The 27,359-nt window shown below is 41.0% G+C and overlaps 2 protein-coding genes across 3 annotated transcripts in view; one reads left to right on the top strand and one right to left on the bottom strand.

Annotated features, from left to right (window-relative positions):
- Positions 1-15,955, bottom strand: part of lpxn (leupaxin) — a 29,014-nt gene extending 13,059 nt beyond the window's left edge. The window contains exons 1-9 of one of the 2 annotated variants that reach the window (XM_080474143.1): positions 15,888-15,934; positions 14,975-15,051; positions 14,714-14,775; positions 14,346-14,442; positions 13,682-13,924; positions 13,428-13,601; positions 12,858-12,939; positions 12,624-12,772; positions 10,294-10,438 (exon numbers count right to left, since the gene is read on the bottom strand). In XM_080474143.1, coding sequence (XP_080330269.1) covers positions 10,294-10,438; positions 12,624-12,772; positions 12,858-12,939; positions 13,428-13,601; positions 13,682-13,924; positions 14,346-14,442; positions 14,714-14,775; positions 14,975-15,051; positions 15,888-15,900 — 1,042 coding nt within the window. In that variant the 5' untranslated portion in view covers positions 15,901-15,934. Of the gene's footprint in view, positions 1-8,944; positions 10,439-12,623; positions 12,773-12,857; positions 12,940-13,427; positions 13,602-13,681; positions 13,925-14,345; positions 14,443-14,713; positions 14,776-14,974; positions 15,052-15,887 lie in introns of those variants that run through there. The other variant, XM_080474142.1, reaches the window with a different exon arrangement.
- A 2,557-nt stretch (positions 15,956-18,512) lies between these two features.
- On the top strand, positions 18,513-27,294 carry scyl3 (SCY1-like, kinase-like 3). Its single transcript, XM_080473927.1, has 15 exons — positions 18,513-18,552; positions 18,681-18,797; positions 18,889-19,067; positions 21,422-21,607; positions 21,807-21,920; positions 22,046-22,102; positions 22,183-22,285; positions 22,378-22,489; positions 22,592-22,669; positions 22,893-23,032; positions 23,194-23,384; positions 23,605-23,776; positions 25,189-25,350; positions 25,424-26,190; positions 26,749-27,294. The coding sequence occupies exons 3-15, from the start codon at positions 18,903-18,905 to the stop codon at positions 26,809-26,811; spliced, it is 2,310 nt and encodes a 769-aa protein (XP_080330053.1). The 5' UTR covers positions 18,513-18,552; positions 18,681-18,797; positions 18,889-18,902; the 3' UTR covers positions 26,812-27,294.
- The last annotated feature ends 65 nt before the right edge of the window (positions 27,295-27,359 follow it).

The raw sequence follows: 27,359 nt of genomic DNA, 5'->3' as shown, positions 1-27,359 counted from the left end.
GAGACACAGAGAATAGCTGTCAGTTTCAGGTGCTTGAGGAAAACCAGGCTATCAAGTCCTAACTAAGTAAAAAGGAACAGAGGTTCAATAATAATCTAGGTTGGAATGTCCTGATAGTCGACTACTTTTACTGCTCGAAACATAATATTTCCATGTAAAAGACAAACTAGAACATTGTAAATCAACATTGGAACTAAATAAATCCATGTCTTGCTATAAATAAGTTATATTTTTATTTCTTTCCTCACTTTTTGCTTTTCTTTTTATTTATCGCACAGATGTTAAAGCTCACATTAAAGTAACTAAATGAACCTTTCCATAAAAAAAAAAATACTTGATTTGCCTATTTTGCCGCATTTGGAGAGACTTCTATTAATTTAATACATAACATGTTTTAAAAAGTTTTAAAAGATGCAGTTATTTGTTGTGAGAACAGGATGTTCTTTCCACAAAAGGCCTCACTGCTTTCACAGATAAATGAAAATGGAATTACTATTGCAGGATTTTTAAAATGAAAAAGTAATCTTCGTGATGAAAGCAATGTGGAGGTTTTGAATCACTCCACACTACATCATTTTTATGCAAATGACTCCATCATCAGAAGTGCTGTGGGCAGGGATGGGGTTCAGACGAGACCCTATGATTGTATCCTAATGGGTTTAGTGGGAACAAGGTGTCACAGAAAGTACTGGAGGATTAATGATTTGAAAACCAACCTAAATGTTTGAAGTAAACTTCTAATTTATCTTCCAATAAATCAAGCAGAATCTTTTGGCCAAATTTAAATGAATTTAAACACATTGAAGCTGACGAGCTGGAAACGGACACCTGCAAATTAAATTACTTTGAATTTGGACAGAAGTAGCCATGGTGAAATTACATTTTTCTTTGTGTGTGGCTACAAGTCAATGTTTAACCCATAACTGTACAATTACAGACCTCAGCACGTGTCCCCGTCTGTGTTTCCTCAAAGTCTTTCAGGGTATTTCTATGACTGTAGGAGGCAAGGCCATCCCTGGAAAGACTTAGATTTCTGAACAGTCCAACCCTGATCTGCTGCTCGCCAGGCTCCCAGTTCTCCACCAACTTCTCTGAGCTCATCCAAAACCAATAGACCATTCAGCTCTCATGCAACAGGGCTGTACTGTGGTTAACCACCACTCTTTAAAACAAATCTTATAATGATTCATGCTGTGGCCACTACAGAGGTGGTGGATTTGGATCAAAGCCATACGCCGAACTGGACCTGCCCCTGTACCAGGCCTCTTGTCCAAACCTCAACTTTGCCACTCAGGCTGAGCCAAGGCCTGTTGTTTCTAACTCTCTCTCAAATAAAACAAAACAAAAAAAAAGACAGAAATTAAGATCCAAACCTGAACAACTTCCAGTTTTACAATCCTATCTAAAACCCAGGTTTAACCATTGTGAGAATCCCATCTGCATGTCAGCATTTCCAAACCAATAACCTGTAATCCCAAGAAACTAAAGCAAATCACTGCAGGCTTTTCTGCCTTTCAAAACATGTTCTAACAATTACAGTGAGAGTTTAATTTTCTCAAAGTGCCCCATCTATTGCAAGACTGGTTTCCCTGAACTTATCACAGACTGTACCACACTGGCACTCTGTACTGTAAAACCCACACATGGACACGATGAAGAAACATCATGAAACCATCTATCTTCTTGACACTAAAGGCTTGCATACAGAAGGAGCTCACTGTCTTATAAATCCTTCTCGTAAGCCCAACCAGTTTGGTCGGTGCAGTTATTAGTATCAAGATAAAATGCACCGTGCTGCTTTTCTTTCGGTCGGCCATGGGGTTTTTCCACGTAGAGCATGGAGGTCCAACTGAGTGTCTTGGCGTTGGATGTAAAAGAGATGAGACAATGATGTGTAGAAAAGAAGCGGGAAGAAGTGTTCTAAATTGTCTTAAAAACCTCCCACAATGTTCTCCTCAGACACTGATTGCATTGAACCCATAAAAATAAAGACCTCAAGTTCACATGGCTGAAGATCAGCAGCACACAGATGCTCATAAAGATATGCTCTGTGCCAACCAAAAATCGAAAAGTTTTCCTGTCTATGCTGAGTGAAAGAGATGAAAGACAGAGCCTGAAAATAAAACTCATAAAAATCATTTGTACTATGTACATGTTTTTCTCATCTGTGTACATCATGAATTTCACAAAACAGAAAAACAGTATTCAAAGATTCAAATGGATTTGTCTGAATGAGTAAGCGATTTTGACATACTTTATGCACGGCTCAGCCCCAACTATTTTCATTCATGTTTTGTTGTGTTTTTTTCAATGTCTGTGTTTGTGATTATGAAGACCAAATCCAAAAAGACATGGACAGAAAATCCCTAAATAGTATTTACAAGTTTGTTGGGTTATAGCATGTGTGCATGTGGATTTGTATGCCTTCAAGCTGGTGAGTGAGAAAGTGTGAGATAGCGAGGAGAACTCGACGTTCAGCCAAGAACAACAAGACGTTCCTTTTGGACAGTGAAGCTAGTCATGAATCAGGTGTGATACCTGCACCCTGCATCAACAGAACGCCAAAGCAAACACAACCAAAGTAGAGCCATGCTCCAGTCCCACTTCTCTCTGTGTGGAAGTCATTACTGAGGTGTTGAAGTTGTCACTTTTCCTTCGCTGGTGAAAAAGCTTTCCTTTAACTTGTTAAAATGAACTTTTAACTTCTTAAAATATTTTCCATATTTATTAAAACCTGTAGTGTTTAATGTGTTTTTATTGTATTATATTCATATATGTGCCTTGTGCCTGGTTGCTGAGACATTTTAACGTCCCTCCTGGAATCAATAAAGTAAATCCTATCCTATCTCATTCTATTTAAAGTGTCTCACAGAAACACATTTTGTACAGGCATTGACCTCCAACAGGCCATCAAAGTTGTCTCACGGAAACGCTCATTTTTGTCTGATCATCCACACGAGTTGGCTTTAGGAGGGTTTTTTCGAACACGGGTCCCAGAGCGGGGGAAATTCTAAAACCCAGCTCGGCTTTGAGGTGTGAACGGCAAAGACGGCGCGGAATCTGTGGAAAATGATGATGTCATCACCCCGTCTCGCCCCCACCGCGGTCCACGATGTCACTTAATAACTACAACAATCGCGGACTACATGCTCCAGGTCGACCTGCAAAAGCTACTGATACTAGCAGGAGGAGGAGCAGGAGCATAGACCTAATAAGTCAGAGTTATATAGAAGTTGATGCGCAGGAGTCAAGTCTATATTTCTATGTTCTCTGTGTCTTCTTCTGCGTTTTTGGTGTATTTGGTGAGTCACAGCATCCCTAAAGGCATGGCGTATGTACAGTACTATATGTCCTTAGGCATTGTGTTGAGCCGTGCTGATAGTGACGTGTGGAAGGATTTTTTTGGGAAAATGCCAGGGAGAAAAAAGAGTGTTTTAGCTCGTGTGGACGGGGCCTCAGACACCATTATGGTTCATTAAAAATTTCATTCAAAGGACACATTACCTCTACAACAATAATCAGCAACAATAGCCACATTTCCAGCTGGTGCTTCTATGAATGTGTCTCTGTTTGCCTATAAGAAAATGTACAGATTCATGTACCTGTTTGACAGTTATATAGGTTCAAAGCTGAAATAAACATTTGACTTCATTGATTTTATTGTCGACACTGAGCCTGAATGAATGTGGACAGACTGTCTCCCCATCTCCATTAGGGGTGGCCTAGCGGACACAACTTTTTTACAAGGGGAGAGGCAAGTGTTTGGTTTCAGTGTCACACAAGAGAAACTCTTATAACTATACTCCTCAACCCCTGGCCTCCTCACCTTTCCTCCCTCAGCTCTCCTATCCACTATGTCCCAATATAATCCTCACTCCCTTTCGGTTCCTCTTTGAGCTCTCGCTGCCATCTTATGGTTCTGTGTGCTCCCAGACCTGCTGTATGCTATTTCACTGCTGTAAATGTCACCTGAGTTAGACCCTCTCTGCTTTCCACAGACTGCCCTTTATTCAAAACCCCTTTAAAAGGACCCCTGCTCGCATTTCATGTTTTCTCATTTTTACTATGTGCCGGGGAGCCCTTTTACCCCCAGACACTCACACTATACGATAACACATATATTTTTATGTCCATTACAGAGTTTTTTTTATATCACATCATATTTAAAAATGTTTATGTTTTTTATTTGGAAATTTTTACTTGAAGAAATTTACCCAAAGAAAGCTACACTGTGATTGCTGATCATTTATGGCCATTCCGGTGGTAATTGTCAGGTCCCCTTCTATGTCTAGGTAAAGTCTCTGTGTCTTACCTGTTTCGTCTCTTCCTGTTATTTTTTGATACTCACCTACATTATCTCATTTTCATTGATGTCTGTCCTCCCTCTGCTCCAGTGTGCTACTTCCGCGAGTTGAGATGCTTGTATTGTGGCCATTTTGTACAAGGACTTGCATCATGTCCCATGAAGGGTCAGGTTCAGAGGGTATTTCAGGTGAGGCACACCAAGTTGTCTCTTTTTCCCTCTTGGACCATACCCACAGTCACCCTGTCCACTATCTGCAGGTCTCTCCAGCTGGTGGTTCATATTGACTCTTCAGTGATGTTGACCTGATGGACCAGTCTCTCTTCAAACAGCTGAAACCAGGGGCAGCGAATTTGAAGGAGGTCTTCCGTGAGATCAAGGCTGCTGCCCTTACCCATCACAATATGAAGATTGTACTCCCTCTCTCCTCCAGAGACCAAGGCTATGATAGAGTACATCGAGATCTCCCTCGCCACTGGTATAATTCTTTCATCATCTTCTCCGGCCGGGGCAGGGTTCCTTGTTGTTCACAAGAGGGATAAGATGCTCCGACCCTGCATCGACTATCACAAGCTATGTGACATCACTGTGATAAACAGGTACCGCCTTCCCATTCATCACCTCCGCTTTTGAACTGTTGCAGGGTGCCAAAATCTTCACAAAACTGGACTTCCGCAATGCCTATCACCCGGTGAGTATCAGGGAGAGTGACGAGTGGATGACAGCATTACTCGCGCTTGGCTCAGAGATTGAACTCTTATCAGGCTAGGTGAGCTCTCTGATTTAACAGATCCAACTTCACCTTGTCATACTGTCCTGGGTCCAAAAGCCTGACGCCCTCTCATTGGCTCTATGACCCTACTGCCGACCTTGGGACTCCTGACACTATCCTGCCCATCACCTGCTTCATGGGGGCTGTCTCTCGAGATCTCAAGGAGAGGGTCAAGCGAGCCCTGAGATGGACGGTCGCTGAGGACTTCCCACCCAACTGCATTTGGTGTCCAAATCTCTTAGATCCCAGGTCCTACAATCCGACCCGCTCATCCCCTGCCATCCAGGGGCCAGAAGAACGCGCTTCAGAACAGTAGTTCTGGTGGCTGGGTATGGAGAAAGACGTCCTGGAATAAGTGACCGCTTGCCCTGTCTGTGTCCAGCACTAGTTATCTTGTCACCCCACTCCTAGTCTCCTGTGTCCCCTACTCGATGCTCATCGGTCCAACATTGTTACGGACTTAGTCACTGAGTTACCGGTGTCTGAAGGTAATACGGTCAAACTCACCGTAGTCGACCGCTTCTCTAAGTTGGTTCATTTTATTGCCATACCTAAGCTTCTCACTGTTAAGGAGTCGGTGGAAGCTCTCCTGAACCATGGGTCCAAGGTACACGTTTCCAGTGGACATGGTGTCAGGCCAGGGCCCTCAATTCTTCTCCAAGTTCTGAAAGGCATTCTGTGAGCTGCTGTGGGTGGGGGAGTCTCTCGTCTGGTTACCATCACCAGATTAATAGGCAGGTGGAGAAACTCAAAGGAAGAAGTCCGAACCTTGTGGACTGGGAGGGTTATGGTCTAGAGGGGTTCTCCTGGGAACCACCAAGTAACATCCTGGACCCACAACTCATTGCTGACTTCCTTCAGCTCAACCCTAAATAGCCTGGGCGATCGGGAGTCAGCCATCAAGGAGGGATACTGTCAGGTCCCCTTCCAACTGCAATTTTGCTGTGTGTATGGAAACATATGCATAATGACAATAAAATGATTATGATTCTGTGTCTGTGTAAAGTCTGCATGTCTCACCTCTTTTGTCTCTTTCTGTTTTATTTTGATACTCACCTGTCACATCTCCGTGGATGCGAACTTGCCCTTCCTATCTATCCTCCCTCTGTGCATTTAACTGTGCCAATGTGTTACACCTGTGTTTTCCCCTTCCCCAGTGTATATAAACCCTCTTTCCTCTTGTCTCAGTGCCAGATTGTCATTTAACCTTGTGTCCAGAAGACGTCACGCATTCTTCCTTATGTTTCTCTTAATGGATTTGGATGTCTTTGTGTTTGGTTTTGGACTTACTCCTTTCCGGATACCTTCGCCTCAGACTAAATTTTTAATAAACTATTGAACTATATATTCATCCATGAGTCTGCTTTTTGGTTCGCCACTGATCTCTGACAGCAATATACTGTAATGATGTAATACTGGTTTGTACTGTGGTTTGCAATGCATTATAGCTTATTGAACATGAGTAAGAGTAATCAGGCCTTCATCGGTACATTAATGTGATAAATTACAGTAAACTTCAGTGGATTGGAACTTTCAAGCATGTCTAATGGGAAACTTCCCCAGCCAGAGCATTGGAGACACATCGGTGCATATGAACAAGAATCTTTGCTTCCTCTACATCTAATGGACTGTACATACACTAATAAGACAGACATTCCAAACTAAATCATCGTTGTTTCAAACTGTTATTCATCAAGTTTTTACCGAGTGAAGTGTGTGGATTTTAGTGCTGCTTATCAGTGAGGCTAAGATTTGAGTAATTATAGCAATATTTTCACAGATTGTTTAATCAGCATTATATTTATTATTATTTTTGCATTTTCTTTGAGAGCTGCACCTCAGTTAACATTACCATTAACCACGCTAATTCCTTGAGCTAAAATTAATTTACATCTAAAAGAGTAATGTTAAAGGTTCATTACATCCACAAAACGACAGTGGGTGGATGATAAAACAGTGAAACAATGATTTATGACAAGTAAGTTAGTGTTAGTCCTTGTTCAGCAAATATCTTAGACAAGGTAAAATATTTAAAATAATTTTTTTTTGAAAAATAGGTTTCCTTTCTTGATATTTGGAATTTATTTAATTTAAAGCTAAAATAGTTGCTCTCCTGCATCACACAAAGGAAGGAAATAACTGGCAGCATACAATTTTGGATTGATGAAAAACGGTCTGCTAAAAGAAATATTTTGACAAATGCCAATGACTGGTCATCTGTGAATTTTGTCAAGTAAACCCATAGAAATCATGAAAAAAATGCATAGAATCTTAACTTACAACTGAGGTAGAATAATTGTGAGTGGTAATGCAGTTTGTTTTTAAGACTAGAGATGATTGTGTTGGTGTTTAACATGAACTTACTAAATCACTATATTGATTTATTTCAGAGTTCTATGATACGAGTGTTGACTTATAGAAAGGCCGGCAGCAATTATCCTGGTTTTCTTGATGACATATTACATCCTAAATAAAACCAATGTAAAATGTGTTTGAGGATAATGTTTTTCCACATTGGCAGCAAAGTTTCCTGTCAGACGTGTTGTTATAACTATCCCGCGACACTGCTGGTATGTGAGGCACATGAAAATTCATTAAAAATACAACATTTTTTACATTAAATTGTGCTTTGGCAGATTGCAGTCAGATTTTTCAGGAAACGTTCCTAGTTTTACATTTACATTTTACATTTTACAATGTGCAGTCAGACCTAGTTTATAAGGTTTAGTTGAACTAATATGTCATGATGACTTCAGGACTGCGAGGTGTGAGAACTTGATAGTCTTTAACCCTCATGAGAAAGCACACAACCGGAAAGAGAAAGAAGTTTCTTGTCCCTACATAAAATCTGTGGTAGGATTTAAAATGTTGCTGAGGATTAAATGTTTAATTCAGTTGTGGATCCTGGCATAAACAAAACAAAGTGATGTGCATGTTGATCCTCAATAACAACAACGTAACAATTTCAAATGTTTTTGTTGTATGAGAAACTATGGTCTAGTGTCATATCCAGTCTGCATCTGTCAAAACAACAAACACTTTACAATCATGGATTTTAATTTTGACTAAACATGATACGTTGACACTTGCTCCGTGATGCAAGGTCCATATTCAGCGGATGCCAGAGGGGCCTGGCCTGGCCGTGTTGACAGCATGATTAATGCCCACCTGCTTTCCCACTCACACACTAACTTCACTCAGCAAACCTAAGAGGTTGACTTTAGAAGAAATGAAGAAAGCTGTTAAGAGAGCCCACAAAAAGAAGCCCGAATACACCCGAAGAGCAAATGCTCAAATTAGCACGAATAAGATCATAAAATACAATGTTTGATACTTTTGTCATTTGTAAAATTACTATGATACTCATCGCTTCACAGATGTTACAATGTGTAATAAGAAATTTAAATTCCCTTTCAAAAAACATGTCCAACCACCAAAAGAAATTTAGCTGCATCTGTGAATGTCTGAGCTTTGGCACAATACTTCTTATTAACACAGGGGTCTCATGCTCACGGACCACCTCATTGGATCTCAATTTGAACTGAGCTTTCACCACAGGAACTTACAACAATGAGCAATTCAGTTCAGATCTCAGTGTTATGTCTCCTACTAACAGTGTGACCCCCTGTGAACCAATCTTTCAATAATAGTTGATTATAAAATTTTCATCAGATCTTTTTGCTCTTATATCTTCTGTGCTTGTAGGCTCGGTGTAATACTCACCTTGAAAAAATTGCAAAGGGAAAGAATATTAAGATATTATATTGAAACATTTGACAAAAATGTTGGAGGCATCAAAATGTTTAAAGTTTTTTTTTTTTATTGGTAACAGTTATTGTTTTTGTTTGTTTTGTTTTGTCTTATTTTTTGCAGTAAAATATGACATATTGTGCAAAATATACAAAAATGGCAAAAAGTATTTTTTAGAAGGTCATGGTATGTTTATTTTCTACAATGGAAGTATTCAGTCCCCAAGAAAAGAAACATACTGAATCCAAGGGCATGTTGCAACTAATGATATTTAGGAAGCTCTGTCTGGAAGTCTGATTTGATCAAAATATGCCTATTTGGTTATTTCATTTCGCAGAAGTGACAATAAAATGTGGCATTTCCATTAAATACATGTTCCCATTATGAGAATACTGTTTTACATACACCCCATTCATGTCACAACTTAAAAAAGGCAGACCACACAAGGTAAATCCAACTAATTATTTTTGTCCTCCAAATCAAAAAACACACTTATGGTCCACTCATCCCTCAACAGTCAAAGTGAGTCTCTGAAGAGATGCAGTGATGTGAAGGAGCTCCTTCTGAAACCACCTTTGTTTACCTCACCACCTTCATTAATCTTCCCTATACCACCATAAAGGAGCCTGTGTAAAGAGTAAAGAGTTTGTCTGAGTCTTGTTCATGCCAGGGGCCAAGTGGTCAGCCAGGGTAAGAGGAAACTTGGGTTGGCATGCCGATTCCATGCCAGTCGCTGCCAATACAAGCTATCGGACCACATAGACAAGCTGCCTGACAAACTGCTCCATGCTGTGAGAGAGTATCTCTGAACTGCCAAGTCTCTCGGCAAACTGAGGATAGCTTAATGGAAACCATGCGTGAAAAAGAATTTCGGTGTTTTTCTTTCTGCATTTATACATTTTATGTGATCATGATGTATGAAATCTCGTAAAAATCGAGCGCAAGTGTCAGCAGCACACCTTTCAGAAACATCCAAAGCTCACACATGTAAAAGGTTTCTGCAGCGCTTTTATCATGGGAAATAGAGATTTTCCTTGTATTTTACAACCATGCAATTAATCATCCTATGTTAACATTAATAATAATTTATACCTCTGTCTTTGTTATATGATCTTAATCAAATATTCCGCCATACTAAACTGAATTGTTCAAAAAGTCCAGTCCACAGTTTTGTAATAAAAAAAATAAAAAATCTATTTGACTCCTTAAAATTCAAAGTATAGAAAAGCAGATTTGTCTCATGCATATAAAATATTGATATTTAGACAATTATGAAGGTAAAACAATAGTAAGGCAGTATTTGAATAATTATGGTTGCATCCTGTCAGTCCCTTGTTGGAAAAGTGTCACACAAACAGCTTGTTGAAACAGGGTGAGCAGTATGGCTTTCCTTTCTGCTCCTGGAAGATGCCTTGGCAGAGTTGCCGTAGGCAAAAAGCACACACAAAGTGTTCGGGGTGAAACTTGCGATTGAGAGCAGAGATGCAGCGGCCCGCGATTGGCTCGCCGCAGCCGCCGCAGAGGGTGCCCTGCCTGGAGTGAAAGTGCAGCGAGCAGAGAGGTCGGCCATCCAGCTCCATAAAACAGCCGTCGGGGAAGGGCTTCAGACAGTCCTGGAGGTAAGAACACAAAAGAAATGCGTGAGGGCGATGGACAAGAATAATGAGGACAGAAAATAGTTAGACAATGATGATATGCAGAAAGAGGTTGAACTTGTGATTTGATGAGAGTGTCTCACTCTCTCTCTCTTTTTTTTTAGTGAGGATGCATTGATCTTTTATTAACTTTTAGGAAGCTTGAGCTAACGCGACTAACACTGGACTAGCTCAGTGGTTCTTAAACTTTATTTCTACTGGGCCCCCCTTTATAGAAACACCAACATTTCCAGGCCCTTCTGGACATACACACACCTATTTTTACATTTATATTCTGCTGCACTTCCTTTTCTTAAACATTCGATACAAACTGGGAATTTTAAATAAAACAAATCAAATAAAGTTTTCAAAGAATCACATTAACAGTGAAATAAATTTCTGCATAGTAACGTTTAACTTGTTATTCAGTGCTTTCAAGATGTGTTTTAAAAATGGCCTCTCTGTGCAAACGTTGCTTTTAAAACACAAGCACTCAAGACGAAAAAAAATTTAAACATGAACTTTAATTTTGCAAAATCAAAGAGGATTCCCTGTGAACCAAAGCAGCTGCGTGGTCAGATACCTTCTCCTCACATTCCTCGGAATAAAAAAAGTGTGAGCTTGAACAGGTCGGCCTTCTAATGCCCCTCGTTGAACTGGGGCAACATTTTTAACTACTGCACCACAAAAAAATTTTTAATGTGACATCCCATTTCGAAAAAACAAAATTCTAAATAACATTAAATCATTTAACTCAAATGATTATTTAGTTTTCGCTAAAACCAATTAAAACCAACAGTTGATTAAATGATGACTTCATCACACAGTGACAGTAATCAATGCCACATGGCACAGAGCATCAATATGCTGTATTGAGTATTGCAGCTGTGTTAACGATCCATTATTAACTGTGACGGAATAACATGGGAACTAAATGTTCTGAAATCATGTTGCTTACGGTCTTGAATTTGATGAAAAACGTTTCTCTTGGCAGACAAATTAACGCGACATGCTGCAGTGGTAAAAAGTGCAGGTGTAACTCTTAACATCACCAGCAGCTCTGCTCCAATTTAGTGCCACATGAAAGCATAACAGTGAGCCAGCATGCACAACTGCAAGACCTCAGAACTCCTGAACTCAATCACGCCTTATTTTCATTAGTGGTGGAGTCAAAAAGTCCCAGTGGTAATTGGGAGAGGTCTGTTTTGTTCAGTCATGCTGCCATCTGTTTGGTTTTTTTTTTTCATAATCAAAACATTATGTTTATATGGTTATGTAAGGGCAGAATGGAATTTAAATTAATTCTAAAATATATTTTTTTTTTTACGACAGAGTCATATTTTGAGGAGAAAAAACATCTTAATCAAATGTGCTTTCAGAGGAGCCTCAGTTCATAAAAAGTCTCACTACTGTTGACAACAACAAGCTGGAGAACAGTAAACTGCAAATCGCTTAGAGGCCAAAGGCTCCTAATGGTATGAACGGAGTTATTTAATTCTCGCAGTGGGGTGATTGAAAAAAAAAAAAAAAAAAGAAATTTTTTGAGCACCCACTTTTTCCTGCTTGTGAAGTGTTTGACCTCAGGCCCACTAGAAAAATACAGTCTGACCTTTAGAGGCCATGTAAAACTGACCTTGCTGATAATTGCTGCCTTGTCGAAAAAAATGTTTAGGTTATGCACTAATAATGCTCATGGTTGTATGAGTTCTATATTTTATGAGGAGCTTTTAACAGTGATTCTGACTGACAGGCATTGACAGCAGATTTGATGTGTTTTATATTCTGGCTAATGGACCTCATGTTTCAGTCAGCTGCAGAAACAGCTATGGATATCATGGTCAGATCGTCTCTACTGAGACTATTTTATATGTGACAACTGCTCAAAGCTGAGCAAAGCATGAAGTACAGCTGCACACTGAACCGCTTTTGTCCAGACGCTCCACACAGAAGTGGGTTTAAAGCAACGGTACTGCACGGAGGAAAATGGTTTCTTGATTTATCTGCATCGTTTCAACCGCAAACTCTTCATCTAACATATGGTTTTCATCGACCTTGTGGTCAAAACATTGCAAAATAAAGTAAATGTGTGGGTATCTTGCTCATTTATTCCGGGGATTGTGTGCGAGCCAAAACAGTGTGTGTGGTCTAAGGTAAGGAAGCTCACTGCACAGACGAAGCACTCTGGATGCCAGGTGCCATTAGCTGCAGTCAGGTAGTTCTCCCTCACAGGCTCCGCACAGCCAGAGCACTTCGGGGCAAAGAGGTGATAGAAGTCCTTGCAACAATACGGCTTCCCACCCTTCTCCAGGAAACCTAAAGGATACATTGGAGATTGTTAACAGTGTGCTGAAGTTGTCGTTCCATTGAAGAGGGGGAAAATGTGCAAGGCCACCCTCACCTTCTGCTCCAAACCGGCCTCCGCAGTGCGCACAGAAGAAATGTTCTGGATGCCAGGTCTGGTCCAAGGCCGTCAGGACATTCTGGTGAATCAGTGGGATTTATTACATCACAACTCCTCTTCAGAGGATTGGTGAGGTTTATTTCATCTCGTGTTTTCAAATGTGGGGAAACACAAATGTAGGCTGTGAGCCGTAAAAACAAAAATCAGCTGGCATTAGTTTCTGATTAATGACTTTGGTCTGCAGTACGCTGTTAGCCCAGTCTCCAGAACCCCAATATGGTATAGTATTTCATTTAATAAGATGACATGAAAAGAAAAATTATCTGCTTACAACTGTATGTCAACATCCAGTCCTCAAAAGATCATCCTGAAAATTAATGGGTGTAATCTATGACAGAATCAATTATGAAGTTGTACTGAATAACAGAGAGATAACTGAATATGAATTTGTGCTGCAAAAAAAATTACCGACTGGAGTTTTGCATTTTTTAGGATATGTTATATTTTGTCTAGATTTTGATGTTACACCTGTCTCTTTTGATTCAAGTCGGAGCTGATCCTCCTCACCTGCAGAATGACGCCCTTGCAGTAAGCACAACGTGGAGAGAAGAGATCGTGGTAGTCCTTGTCACAGTATGGCTGACCGTCCCTCTCAAAGAAACCTGTGGTGCTCAGCTCCGTCTTGCACACCACACACACAAAGTGTTCAGGGTGCCACACTTCACCCAGAGCTGTGATCATCTGGAGAAACATGACATTAGTGAGCTCCTTTGTTGCCTTATTTAAATTTTCGCAGCATGGCATTAGAAAGTAAATTGCACCTTTCCCACGATGCATTTGTTGCAGGAGGCGCAGTTGCCCTTCGCTGTGGTCCGCACACCGATTTTCTCCAGGTCAGAGCTCAGCCCTCCGAGCAGATCATCAATTGTATCTGTGGTTTTTTTCTGGCTTGAGGCTTTTGCGTGTGAGCTGCTGCCTTCCTCTTTGTCCTGTGCGCCGTCTTCTTTTCTTTTCACAGACCGTTTCTGTGTCAGTGGTGGGGGTGTTGTTGGAGATGCTGGGTCCTATAAAGATAATAACAACAAGAAGAGCTTACATTTATGTCGCTTTCAGTAAAATAAGTTATTAACTATAAACTTACAGGTTAAGGTGTGTCAGCAGCCCCACTACTAAAAAAGTCTTTGAGAAGCCTCAAGTCGTGTAGTGCAAGGTTTTAATACAGTGGCGCCCTCTGGTGTTAAACTTGATTAATTTCACTCCATTTTTCTTTTTTGCATACCCTTCTTTCAATGCAGTGGTGGTTCAGGGGTTAGTCAAGCAAACTTCCAACCAGATGTCTGCTGTTGTGCATCCCCACTGTTGACAGGTCCCTGAGTAACTGTCAAAATGTCCTCTAATACCCAGGAACAGTGCGTCCATGAAAACATAAAACCTCTTTGGGCAACAAGCTCAAAGAGGTCAAGCATTTACAGACATAGTACTGACCTCCTGTCCAAGACTCAACATATCTTGCAAGATGGATTCAAGTTCCAGTGTTGGTGAGTCCGGTGTCTGGCAAGCTGCCACTGGACTTGGCAGATCACTGAAACCAAGAGTGGAACAAATCATATTCATTATATGTCCATTATTATCAATTTATTACGATTCACATTTTCAAATACAATCCACTGACAAAGTATTATCCACTGAAATTTTGTTTCAACGAGAAAGTCATTTTGTTTTTGAATCAAACGGAATTAGATACAAATCAAATCAAACTTTATTTATTTAGCACTTTTCATACAGCTGTAGCACAAGGGGCTTTACATGCCACACAGCTGTGCAATCAATAGGTCTCAAACTATGGCTTTCACCTGTAGACATTTGAAGAGACTTTGCTTCCTCCATTTCTGTTTTGTCCATCTTCACCTGGCATCTGTAGAGTTAACCAGAGTATAAATATATTTATATGACTGAAACAGCAAGAATAGATTTGAACATGTGATTTTATTTCCAAAGTCCAGACGTCAATATTTTTTATTTTTAGCGGTTCAAGTTGAAACGAAGGCTTGGTTATATACACATTTTGTGTTTAATATGAGGTTGCAATCCTGTAATATCTGTGACTTTATTACCTCTGTAACGGCGGTGTCATTTCCATGAACATTGTCTGTTCCCACCATATTCAGGGCCAGCTCTTCTAACAGCAAATCTGTGGCAGGATACAGGCTGTAAATCTTAAAACCATGCAGCCATGCATTCAAACAGAACAATATACAGCAGCTAAACATATTATTTCTTTCATATTGTTCGCTTGTTTGACAGTGCTTTTCTACCACAGTAGGTGTATCGGCTGTACAGACAGAACGGCTTTCTGAAGTGAGGCAGAGTGCACCTTGCAGTGCAGATCATGCAAGTCTGCTTCCTCAGGAAGTGATGATATAACATGCTACAGAAGTGAAACTTTTTACAATGTTGCAAGAAACTGGTAACCCATATTAGAGCAGATTAACTCTCTCCTCCACACCGTGTGAAGCCACACAATCTCGGAAAAAAGGAAGATATTGATTTTAACCAAGACGTAAAATTATGAAGGCATACACCACATGACTTTTGCAAAGCAATTTAAAAACGTTCAGTCTGATGCACAGTTTGTTCAGGATTTTTTTGACCGGTTATATTGCGGGAAAGCTTTTCTCACTTATATATAATGAATAATGTATTTTATTTATTCAGAACTATTTTTTAATAGTAGCTTTACAACCAAACAAAAAAAACATCCTTTTGGATATTGGCTCGGTATGAGTTGAGTAATGCAAGTATAAATTGAGGTGACAGAGTGAAGAGCAAAGCTGAAAAAATATTTACTGTATCTAACAATACTTAATTCACAAACAATCGGGTTCATATTGAGTAAATGAGCAAAAGAAAAAAAGGAACTGGGATTATTTGAAATAATTCGGATTCCTTATTTTATTCCTTTTTGGTAGGAAATCAATCTCTTTCATAGTGATCCCAAACATAAAACATGACAGAGATTTGTCTTACCGAGCTCATCCATGTTGGTTCCTCTCAGTACGACACCTACTTGAGCGTGTGCTACTTTCTGCTGGTTAGTAACTAAGGAAACCAGCCTAAAGTCACATCTGGTCAAAATCGTCACTTCCCCTTTGGATGGTTTGTTTTCATGCAAGACCGTATTGCAGCCTCCCCAATGCTGGTGAAACCGTTATCTGTCTGCTGGTACTTTAAAAACCAGCAGTTACTGGGGAACATATATGTGTAGGGAGAAAGGCAACAAAGGAGTTAAGAACCGACTTTGAGTTTTACTATTTTAATGCTTTGAGGATTTCTTAGCGTGTGTATCAGACAAAGTTTTAATACTCACGTAAATTGTACACTTACTGTCAATTTACAAAAATCCAAATAGGAAGACTATTTTAAGTGAATCAATCAGACAAATGAGTTCCAAAATTCTATATTAACAAAATGTGTCTCAGGAGATTAAATAAGGATTTATACATCTCTGAGATTAAAGACTGATAGAAGTTCATTTTGATCAATATAAGTGTTCTTAAACAAATTTAAAAAAAACACAGCATCAAAGCTAATTCAGGCATGAAATGTGTTATTTGTGTTTTGCACATCAGATTCTGAGATTACACATAAATTAAGAAAAATTTCTATAATCTAGAAAATATTTCGGATTCCAAAACATATTATTGCAATGTTTTGGAATCCAAAATATTTTCGAGATAATGTTAAATATTATTTGAATTTCCTTCACTTGTAACAGTGTGCAGTAAACAAATGTTTATACTCGTGGCTGAATTGCATTCATTGTTCATTGGAACTTTTGTCTTCGGAGAAAAAAAACGTTTCCATTCTTATTTGAGAACCTTCATGAACCTTCATTGGAATTTATGTATTCTCTTCGATGAGAGGTGAAACATCTTACCTTAAGTGAATTCATTTGCCTTTGAATACAAGTAATATGGACACCATGATTTGGATGACTAGTCCTCCACCGATTTTGTGTGTAGAAAAAAATTATTTATATAACAATATAACTTTTAACAGGCAGAGGAGCCTGTTCAACTCACACCTCTACAAGACGTGTTCCCATGTACTGCATTTGTGGGAACATTAGTCAGAATGGGCCCTTTTCAAACTGCATAGAAGTCTCTATCAGGAGGTGACGGGAGCACAGAGTGCGACTTTTCATGCACAGTTTCAAGATAAGTCAGATCTGGTTGCAGTGAAACGATATTTCCTTAAAATAGAGTTATTGTTCTTTTTAGGTCAACACACGACAGTTACCTATCTGCAGATCAGTAGCGGCTGGTGACAAAATTCTGAGGTGGCTCTTCAATATTATTCGATTCCAGTTATTGTTAACTTCATTTAAATACAGTGTGTTTATAAAACACATTACAACAATCTTGCCTTTTTTTTTAGATTGAGAGAGGCCCCCAGTGATGAAACATAGTTATTCTAAACAGCTAGTGAATAGAAAGCACTTATTAAGATGACTCTTTTATTAACATACTTGTAAACAAATACAAGCAGATGCTTAATTAGTTCCTTTTTATAAAATGAATGTGTTTTGGGGCTGGTTTACGTGAAATGACAGTCTGAGTTTTCGGAAAACAAACATCAATCCATCTTGCAGAGCATTTTAGAATGCTTTGAAAGAATGTGAACTTCAGGTCATGACTGAAACAATAAGATCACAGAAACAAGCAGTTAAAAAGAGTTTTCTTTGCAGTGTGTCTAGGCTCACCCTTTGTTAGAGGCAGTAGCTGGAACCATCCCAGAGACACCCATAGTAGTCCCACTCCTGCTTTGCACTTAAAAGAACCAGTACCAGTGGTTCTTGTATCTGATGGCCACTTCCTTGGTCATCTCTGAGAGGAGTCTTCAAGCTTGACCTGGAGCTTGTAAATGGGACATGGACATTGTGTACCTTTTGCTTGGTCTGAGAACAGCCATGCATCCGCCATTGGAGCTTGAGGACATTGTGAGGGACAGGGCTTCTTCAGGCTCCATATTACTAAACAAAAGTGAAAAGAAGTCCAATCCAATTCTTAAAACAAAAAACTGCTAAGTAAACATTTGTAAGCACATTTATGTAACACATATGCAATGAGATTGGATACAGAATGAAAACATTGAAGCAGGGGCTTAAGGGACACCAATACTGCAACACGTGAGCGCGCGCACACACACACACACACACACCCACACCCACTCACACACTTTGGGAGATCAAAGCTGCTGATAGTCACCTGACATGTACGTGGGAGTGCGACTTTTCACGCACAGTACCAAGATAACAGTCAGATTTGGTTGCAGTGAACCAAATTTTCCCTAAAAATAGAGTTATTGCCCTTATTTTGGCCAACATATGGCAGCCGCTTCTGCGTGGATACCTGCGTTATCTCGAACCACTTTGGTCGCAACCATTGTTTTTGAAAGCAGGGTTCGGTTCATTGACGTGACTAAAGAAACAGAATACTTAACAATTTTTTCGTCGTGTTTTTAATGGTACATACACGTTACATTCACATTTTAAGTACACTTCATATTTTTTTGTAAAAGAGCTTTCGATGCGGTTGTTTCCCCTGATGCGTTCGATCGTTTCAATGCCCCGTCCTGAGTGGTTTCGTCCTCATCCGGAAGCGTCCGTGTTTACAGCAGCGTATCCGCCACTGCATGTTAACTTCTCTGGTTTGACAAATCATCACGCTTTTCTTACGGCGTGGTAGTTTCTTTTTTTTTTTATTTTAGCAACAACAGTTAAAAGTATTGACGCAATACAATTGGTATGTTTGTCCGCAGGCGGGAAAGCTCAAGAGGGACGTAACGATGAGAGGCTGGTTAACGTAGCGACGAGATCGCACACAGCGAGGGAGCTAACAACATTAGCTCGATCGGTGTCTCGACTCCGTCAAACTGGTAAGAGTGTGTCAGCGACACTGGAAGTGCTGATATCCACTGGCACAGTCCGCGTTGACTCCCGTGTGTTTTCTTCCGTCCCCACATCAAGAAACGAGTGTGGCCATGGGTGCGGAGAGCAGCGCTCTGCGGAGCTGCATCCTGGAGGAGCCGCTCTTATCTCTGCCCTCTGGACTCACCATGCACTCGGCTCTGCTCCAGGATGGAAAACACGCTTCAGTGTTTGTCCACAAGCGAGGCAATGAAGACAAAGTCAACAAAGCTGCGAAGGTATTTATTATAAAGCTCCACCCCAGTTCAGAAGTGCTGATTCTGATTCTCATTTGTGTGCGTGTTCATTTATGGACCCACATTTACACAAACGTAGCATGAAACTGGGTCTGAGCGAAAACTACAATAGTTTTTCCATACATATACTTAAAGGTCCCATATAGTAGTTTTTCAACAATTTCACACAGGTGCCAGAGGTCCAACAACATTGTAATTGTTTCATTCTAAGTGTATTGCCCCAAATCCAGCCTTGGTTCTGAATTCCAGCCAGTCTAAAAGTCCCTGCTGTGCGCTAGACTGAGAACAGGTTGTCTCTGTAGGCCAATTCAAACTGTCCATGTCCGTCTGACATCAGAATCGTCATCTCTGTGAGGGGGGCTGCTCCGACCCCTCTGCGGTTGACCGCTCGCAGCCCAACTTGTGTGACCAGGAGGACTGGGGACTCCGACTGCACAAAGCTTAGAGGGGCGCTTCTGTGAGGAGATCCTCCATCTCCCCTCCTGGACAATCACAATTTGAAAGAAAATAAAGATAACGATACCCAGATGGCTCAGAACTCCTGGAATGAAATATAAACCACTTTAGGAAAGGAGGAGAACGCCGCCACCAGAAGTGGAGATATTTTCGGGTTTGTTACGTTATAGAACACAGACGGACGTGAACTCAGGAGGGGCCTCAAGTCTTTTCAATGAGCTGTGTCTGTCCATGCCACTCTCAGGGAGAAGATTGTTGTTGCCAGATTGGGTGGGTTTCCACCTAATTGGCCTTCTTGTGGGTCCTGTTTGTGTTACCTATGTTTAGTTTGTTTATTTAGTGCAGTTGTGTGCTTATTACTTGTTCTTTAGTACTCATGAGTTTCTACAGAGGTTGAGATTTTGCTTATTTATTATTGAGGTGGGCGGGTTTTACCTTGTTTAGACCAGAAACAGTGAGTCAGATCTGGCAACCCTAGAGAGACACAGCTTTCTGGTATCATGCCTAATTTTTACGGTGAATTTATCGCTATGGGTTGTGGAAATGCTGTTCTTCAACCATACCAGTTTGAACTTCTTCAGGAACCTCCCTATCTGGGTCAGATTGAGGTTCAAACTCTGCGGCTGCATCAGGACAGTTCAGAATGGCTTGTTAAAAAAAAAATGTGTGTCTGAATAAGTTACTTAGTTTGGTTGTATGTGTTGTTTGTTAGTTAGTTAGTTACTACCAAGTGCTAACTGTAAGGGTAACTGTTACTGTTTTTTGTATTATAATGAATTTATTGAGTATATCAGTAATCTTTGTCTGTTTATCTACCAGTGGGAGGGTTAAAGTGAGTATCCACTGCCAGAGAGAGTGGTCATTTCTACACGAGGTCTTAAAGAGAAAATGGCTGATTTGCTTATAATAGCACACATTTGCTAAAAGGTGGAGCAAGCGACTCAAATGGCAGACTGTCTTCATTCCTATGGGGAAGCATTACTGTTAGAAAACCATTATAAAGTCAATTTTGCATAATATTGGACCTTTTAAAGATGAAGACAAAAGAAAAATTCTCGGTATGAAAGGCAAAAGTCCCACCTTTGAGTGACAATATTGAGTCGCCAATCAGCTTTCGACCTGTGTTTTTGGATTGTAGGAAACTAGAGTACCCAGAGAAAATATTAAGAGAGAATGTGCACATGTTGCACAGAAAGACCCCAGCTAAGTCCAACTAACAGCACAGGAGTTACTCACACAGGAGATACCAATTCAAAGCAAACAGATTTTGCATTAGTTCCGAGAATGCATCTTTACTTTGGCCTGCAGCAAATAGTTGTGATTCACGATATGTTCTTAGTCGTCGTCTTTTTTTTTTTTGTCAAATGAATATCAGTCAGTGTGATGGATTATGTAACGAGTGTGTGAGCCTTTAATGTGCTATTGGCTTCAGTTCCAGGCTGCTTCACACAGTTCATGCCGCTCCCTTACACTCGCTGTGGACAGAGGCGATTCTCCATGTCTCGTTGGTGCTGCAGCTCATTTCAGTTTGAGATTCTGTGAAATGTCTAATTCGGAAAATATGACTGATTTTGCGCTGTTCTTGTCGCACTGTCGGCCACATACAAATGTACTAGCGTTGTAAACACATTTGACAAACAGAATCATCAAACTCACAGGTATTTGCATACATTTACAATTTAAACGACTCGGCTGCGACCACAGGTCACCTTGATGATTAGACTGTGTCCTTCCATAAAGCCAAACCTTCCCAAAAAAATGTTTGCATGTCTTCCTTTCACTGACCTCTGTTTAATATCGTAACAATGGAAGTCCGATTTCCAGACACTAAACTTACGTGCTCCCGTACATTTCTTTAATCGCTGTTTCATTTCCTGCAGCACCTGAAGACACTGAGGCATCCGTGTCTGCTGCGCTTCCTTTCCTGCTCCGTGCAGGACGGCGGCATCCACCTGGTAACGGAACACGTGCAGCCACTGGAGCTGTTGCTGGAGAGTTTGCCCCCAGAGGAAATCTGCGCAGGCATCTATGACCTCCTGCAGGCGCTTGTCTTTCTGCATGAAAGGGTGAACAAAATTCTCTCTTGGAGTTTTCGGACGTGTGTGATGTAAACACTGCTACCAACCAAAAGACGTTGTCCTTGTAACATGTGGGGGGAATACCTTACACGTTAAGTGTTCGGTATTTGTCATGGGCCATTTTGCAACTTTGTGTGTGCGTCTTTTCGTGTGCACATCTTTTGAAGCAGTCCCTCTTGTTCACTAGGGTAAATCAAGCCACAACAATGTGTGTATTTCGTCTGTATTCGTCAGCGATGACGGTCATTGGAAACTGGGAGGAATGGAGACGGTCTGCAAGTTCTCTGAAGCAACTCCTGAGGTCAGGGCCAGAATGAAAGCAAAATGTATTTCTTGTTATTATGTATTCTTGATGGGATTTATCATTTTAGACATTTTAAGATTCATTCAGTCAGTTCCATGTTTTTAATTCGTCTTTCTCTACAGTTTCTCACAAGCATTAAAAATGCAAGAGAGGCGAGCAGTGTTCCTCCGGAAGAACAGGTAAGCTTGTTGGATGTTGTGGCCAAGAACAATCCATCACTTTTTCCCCCACAATTGTTCAAGAAATACGTTGTTGGCAGGTGGAGGCCTTTAAAATTCTTCCGGATAAACACGCTCACTCTCGCGACTGTTACTCTTTTGGAATGATGGTGGAGGCCCTGGTTCCCCTGCTCAACGGTTATGGTGAGCAAACGCGTCGTAACAGCCACTATTCATTTTCTGTCACGTCAAAGCTGCGTTGTCGTCTATTGATTGAGCTCCTGTGTTGCCTTCAGTGTCGGAGGAGCTGTCTGACAGTCTGACAAAGACGCTGCAGACTGGCCTGTTGCACTCTGATCCCCTGTCTCGACCTCCTCTTAGCTCCTTGCTGACTCATGACTTTTTCAGGTATGTCTCGTGTAAAATTCACTTTGGCAATTTTTTATCTATTTTTGTAGATATAAACACTGAAAATGATCGTTCAAACTCGGTTGTTGTTTTTATGTGCAGGAATGATTTTTTGGAAGTGATGAATTTTTTGAAAAGCTTGACCTTGAAGACAGAAGAAGAAAAGAATGAATTCTTTAAGTAAGGAATATCTCCCTCGTCTTCCTCCATATGGTGCTTTTCTATAAATGATAATTACATAAATAGGATTCATTATTGCTCAAGTGAAGAGTATCAGAGTCAAGTGTTTTGATTCGGATTGTTGTCATTGATGCACCCAGTCATGCAAACCAGCATTATATTTTGTTTTTTTTATATTTTCCCATATTCTCTGATCGCTCACCTCCTGGTTTTATATTTTTAGATTTCTTCTAGACAGAGTCCAGAACCTCCCTGAAGCGCTGATCGCTGTCCGCCTTGTCCCGAAACTCCTCAACACTCTCGTTTTTGCAGAGCCCATGGCTGTGAAAAGCTTTCTGCCTCATCTACTACGGCCAAAGAAGGGTGAGATATGAGCTTTTCAAACTGCTGCAAAAACAACTCAAATATGCTAATATCCTCTTCAAAGGGAAAATAAAAATGTGTAAGAGCTGACTGGTGCAAACACACTGCAGAGTTTGAAGTCGTGCAGCTCAAGCTCTTCTTCATTTCTCCTTGGTGGACAGATCCCGGCAGTGGTGATAGCGGCGAAGACTGCCTGCTGTCTCTCTCCCTTTACCGTAAACATGTGATTCCTCAGCTTCTGAAGTTGTACAAGGTCAACGAGGAGCACATCCGGATCGTGCTGCTCGCTCACATCCCCATCTACGCTGAATTCTTCTCCAACGATGAGCTTAAAAACCAGATCTTACCTCAGGTGAAGAAGCCTCTCAGCGTGCAACATTGCAATGCATTCAAGTTATGTGATGCTCCTATTTGCATTTCTGTTGAGAGAATTTCATGTTTGAGCGTTTAAAAGGGGCGCAGCTCACTGTATGGATGTTGAACAGGTTTGTCTGTATATAATTGTACGTTGAACTAAATGGTTTTAGATTTGTGTGTCACATGTCATTTTTCTATTCTGTGGGTCCTCGCAGGTCTTGTTAGGAATGAGAGACAGCAATGACTCTCTGGTTGCGATGACGCTGCAGAGCCTGGCGGTGCTGGTGCCCTTGTTGGGGGCTCACGTGGTCGTCGGTGGCGAGAGGACTAAAGTCTTTAAACGCACCACGCCCAACTTTAACAAGTCCACGGAAGTCACCCCTGAGAGTGAGCAATCATTATATATTAACAGCGACCATCACGATATCTGTCATGTTGAGGAAAATACATACAATCAACAGTCTATAAAGGCAATGTGTCGGCCCTGAAGTTTCTATGCAAACTTCGTGGAATATTTTGGTTTTAGTGATTACGACACAACACTTTTCTTTCCCCAACAATTCCTCATCTCTGAGACAATGTTTTTTGTGATCTATCAAATATGTTAATAAATGGGACAGCATTTTAGGAGCTATGATGCAGAGTTATAAAAGCAAGACTACAAAACAACTGGTCCTTCTAACCAGAAAATAAATCGCTGTGGCGAACAAAGTAAATATGACATAAGATCTGTGTTGTGATGAATATAATGCCAAAATGATACCGCACTGTGTAATGTGCTGAATGCAATATGAGGCACAGTGGATCGTTTGTCATGAATTTACTCGCAAAGAACTCCTAAGCAGCTTATGAAATATAAAAATGTTTTTACTATCAAATGCATTTAAGTACACTATTTCCTGTTTCACACGGGTTCTTTTTCAAGCAAACTGTCCTCTCACCGGGTGCTTGACGCCTTATACTTAATATTAAGAACAGCTGAAATCCTACTATTGTGTGCCTTAAGCTAACAGGTTATGGTTTCTCAGCCCGTAGCTTCAGCTGCTTGTTCTGCTTCGGTCTTGGAAGTGTGATTTGCCCCAGTTTCACATGAGACTTTAAGAAAGGACAACACTAATGGTTTATTTCAGTAAATGTCTTCTGTTAATTCCTCGGGTAATCGTACATCAAATGATTTATTTCTTCAGATCTCTGCCTGTTTTGTCATGCTGCCACTCATTATTTCTGCTTGACAATGTACTCGAAAGGTAGACTCGCAGGTTAAGTGAGACTATGAAGCACTAAGAAATTCTGGATTAGGAATACTGAGTGTCACTTTTGAGTGAGTGTGTTGTCAAACCAGATCTTGATGCTCACAATACAATGTGAGAATTGATGACCCGAGTGTATTCTATCCATCTCCTATACGCTCATGCGACATAAGGCCACTGTAGTTTCACGGCTGACTGAGGACGACGGCAGAGTACACTCTGGACAAGACGAATGTTCATCAAAGGGCAGAAATGTAGTGACAGAAAAACACACACACTGACCGGGAACGTCTACAAATGTCGCCATTACATAACCTGCCTTAAAAATAAGAGCAGCAGCTTATAGTACGGAAATTGCGGGAGTTTCCACTGTGGGAGGAAACCAGGGCAGCTGTAGAAAACCTACACATAAACACGAATGGCTCACGAACCTCACACCGAAGGGCTCCCTGTATCCAGATTAAAACCGGGGAATATTCTTGATGTGAGGAAGGAGTGCTAACCAGCACACCACATCAAACTAATTATACATCCTCTTTTATTTTTCAGCTTCACCAGTTCACATAGTTGGAGCCTCCCACCCTCAGATGGCCCAGCCCTCCAAGGTCTTGAATTTGTTTCCCAGACCGACAGGAACTGAAGGCCTAGTCCTTGGTCACATGGGGAACTTGGCCAGTGTTCAAGAGAAAAGTGTCATTTCACCGATATCTGGTAAGACACAGTCACCGTCATTCATATCTTTGAATTTATTACACCTAAAGCTCAGACTGTCTTTCTCTTCCAGATGTCAGCACTCAGATGTCTCTACCTTTGAACGGCTTTCATTCAGACAGTGGGCTGGAGCTGTCGTACAGCCCAGAGCGGACCGACAGGCTCAGAGGGGCCACACAAGACTGGCCTGACTGGAGTGACCCGGAGGAAAGTGATAATCGAGACCCACAGTCAGTTCAGATCCACATTCAGGCTGCAAAGCAAGCAGATCCCAACAGCACCAGATTGCCCCTCGCAGATCAAAACCCTGAAGAGGAACCATGGGATGACATCGAGGACACAGAGGCCACCTCAGATCTCTCTCCAACAGCTCCATTTTCAGACCCTGTCATGCTTAGACCACCAACCGAGGCCATTGTTACAGCGCCTGCAAAGGTTTCTCCTGAAGTCATGAAACTGGGTTCATCTAAACCGCTTAAGTTGACCTCATCACTGCAACCACTGACACAGAGAAACAACACATCCTCGTGGGACAGCAGCTGGGCTCAAGAGGAAATGGACTCTCAGAAATCAAACAGCCCCACAGTTCTGCGAAAGAAAGGTGGAACAGGAGGTCTCGGGGACGAGTTCACCATCAAAGTAAAGAAAAAAGTAGCACAAGACCCAGAGCTGGATTTGTTTGCAGACATGGTGCCAGATATCAAGTTGTCCTCCACCGCTCTGCTGCCGCTGGAGGGAAGCAACGCCAGGGACACAGGGCAGCTCCCAGCCTCCTCGGACAACTCCTCTGTTGACACTTTAACATTAACTGCCAAGTTTGCAGTTTCAAGCCTGACTGAGGTGAGTGTAACCTATTGCACTCTGGGATGCCTTTTCTTTTCCAGCCGGATGTATTTCCTCGCACTATAATCCAAAAACATGCATGTCGGCTTAGTTGGTGACGCTAAGTTGTCCCTGGATGTGAGTGTGTGTGTGGTTGTTTGCCCTGTGATGGATTGGCGACCCGTCCAGAGTGAATCCTGCCCTCGACCATAGTAAGGCCGGGATTTGCACCAGCACCCCGTGACTCTAAACAGGATAAAGTGGTGTAAAAGATTGCTGGATTATTGAATAGGTAGTACTTTAATAAGTTGACATCACAGATTTCCAACCTTTTTAAGGAGTTTAAAATATGAAGCAGCCTTTTAACCCTCTAATAGCTACAATTATATCCCGGCAGCCAGGATTTATTCAGATTTTATAGCAGGAGAATATAGATAAGTTAAATATCACGGTTTCACAGGATTGAGCAGGTCCTGTTAGAAATGTGTTCCATGCTGGTGAATCTTGTCTGATTGATTGGTCATACTACTGTCGTTGCTTGGGAGACACTGTAACAAATAGATTTTCCTCCGGCAGGCTGAAACCGACGGCTGGGGAGACGGAGATGACCTGAACTGGGATGATGAGAACGCCTGGTGATGACACATCGACGCCACCTTGATTGAAAGACTCGACCACTAGAAGAAAATATATCATGCGCCACATCTGGAATGCCACTTAACAGAAGAGTAGAACTGGAAGTTGCTCTTCATTCGGTGTGACGCTGTACGAACTACAAAGAGACTTTCAGTTTCCACCTTAGGAGAACTTGTAGATGAACTGGAAGGACTGGCTCATCAAGGAGAAACCAGATATAACCGTTTGCCAAGTGACATTAATCACCTATTTAATCCAGAGGGAGAAGTCATCCGATTTCCATCTGCTCAGCTATAATTTTTGTTCCGTGCCAATTTTTAATTTTGGCATTAAGATTTAAGGTACACTCTTCATTATCACCACAATCAATCCAACTTGAGTAACAGGCTTGCACTTTGTATGAATGTGAAACAAGAATTACCTAATTTATTTGTAGGGTTGTTTTTTTTGGGGGGTTGCTGGTGAAATAAACATTTTTGCTGTATGAAACATGTCCCTGTTTTACTGTGCAAAGTATTTACCTTTGAATATTTTCAGTTTGTAAGCATACA

The sequence above is a fragment of the Lipophrys pholis genome, assembly GCF_963383615.2.
Source record: "Lipophrys pholis genome assembly, chromosome: 10".
NCBI classification, from domain to species: Eukaryota; Metazoa; Chordata; class Actinopteri; order Blenniiformes; family Blenniidae; genus Lipophrys; species Lipophrys pholis.
The sequence above is the reverse complement of the archived record's forward strand: the minus strand, read 5'-3'. Positions and strand labels throughout refer to the sequence as shown.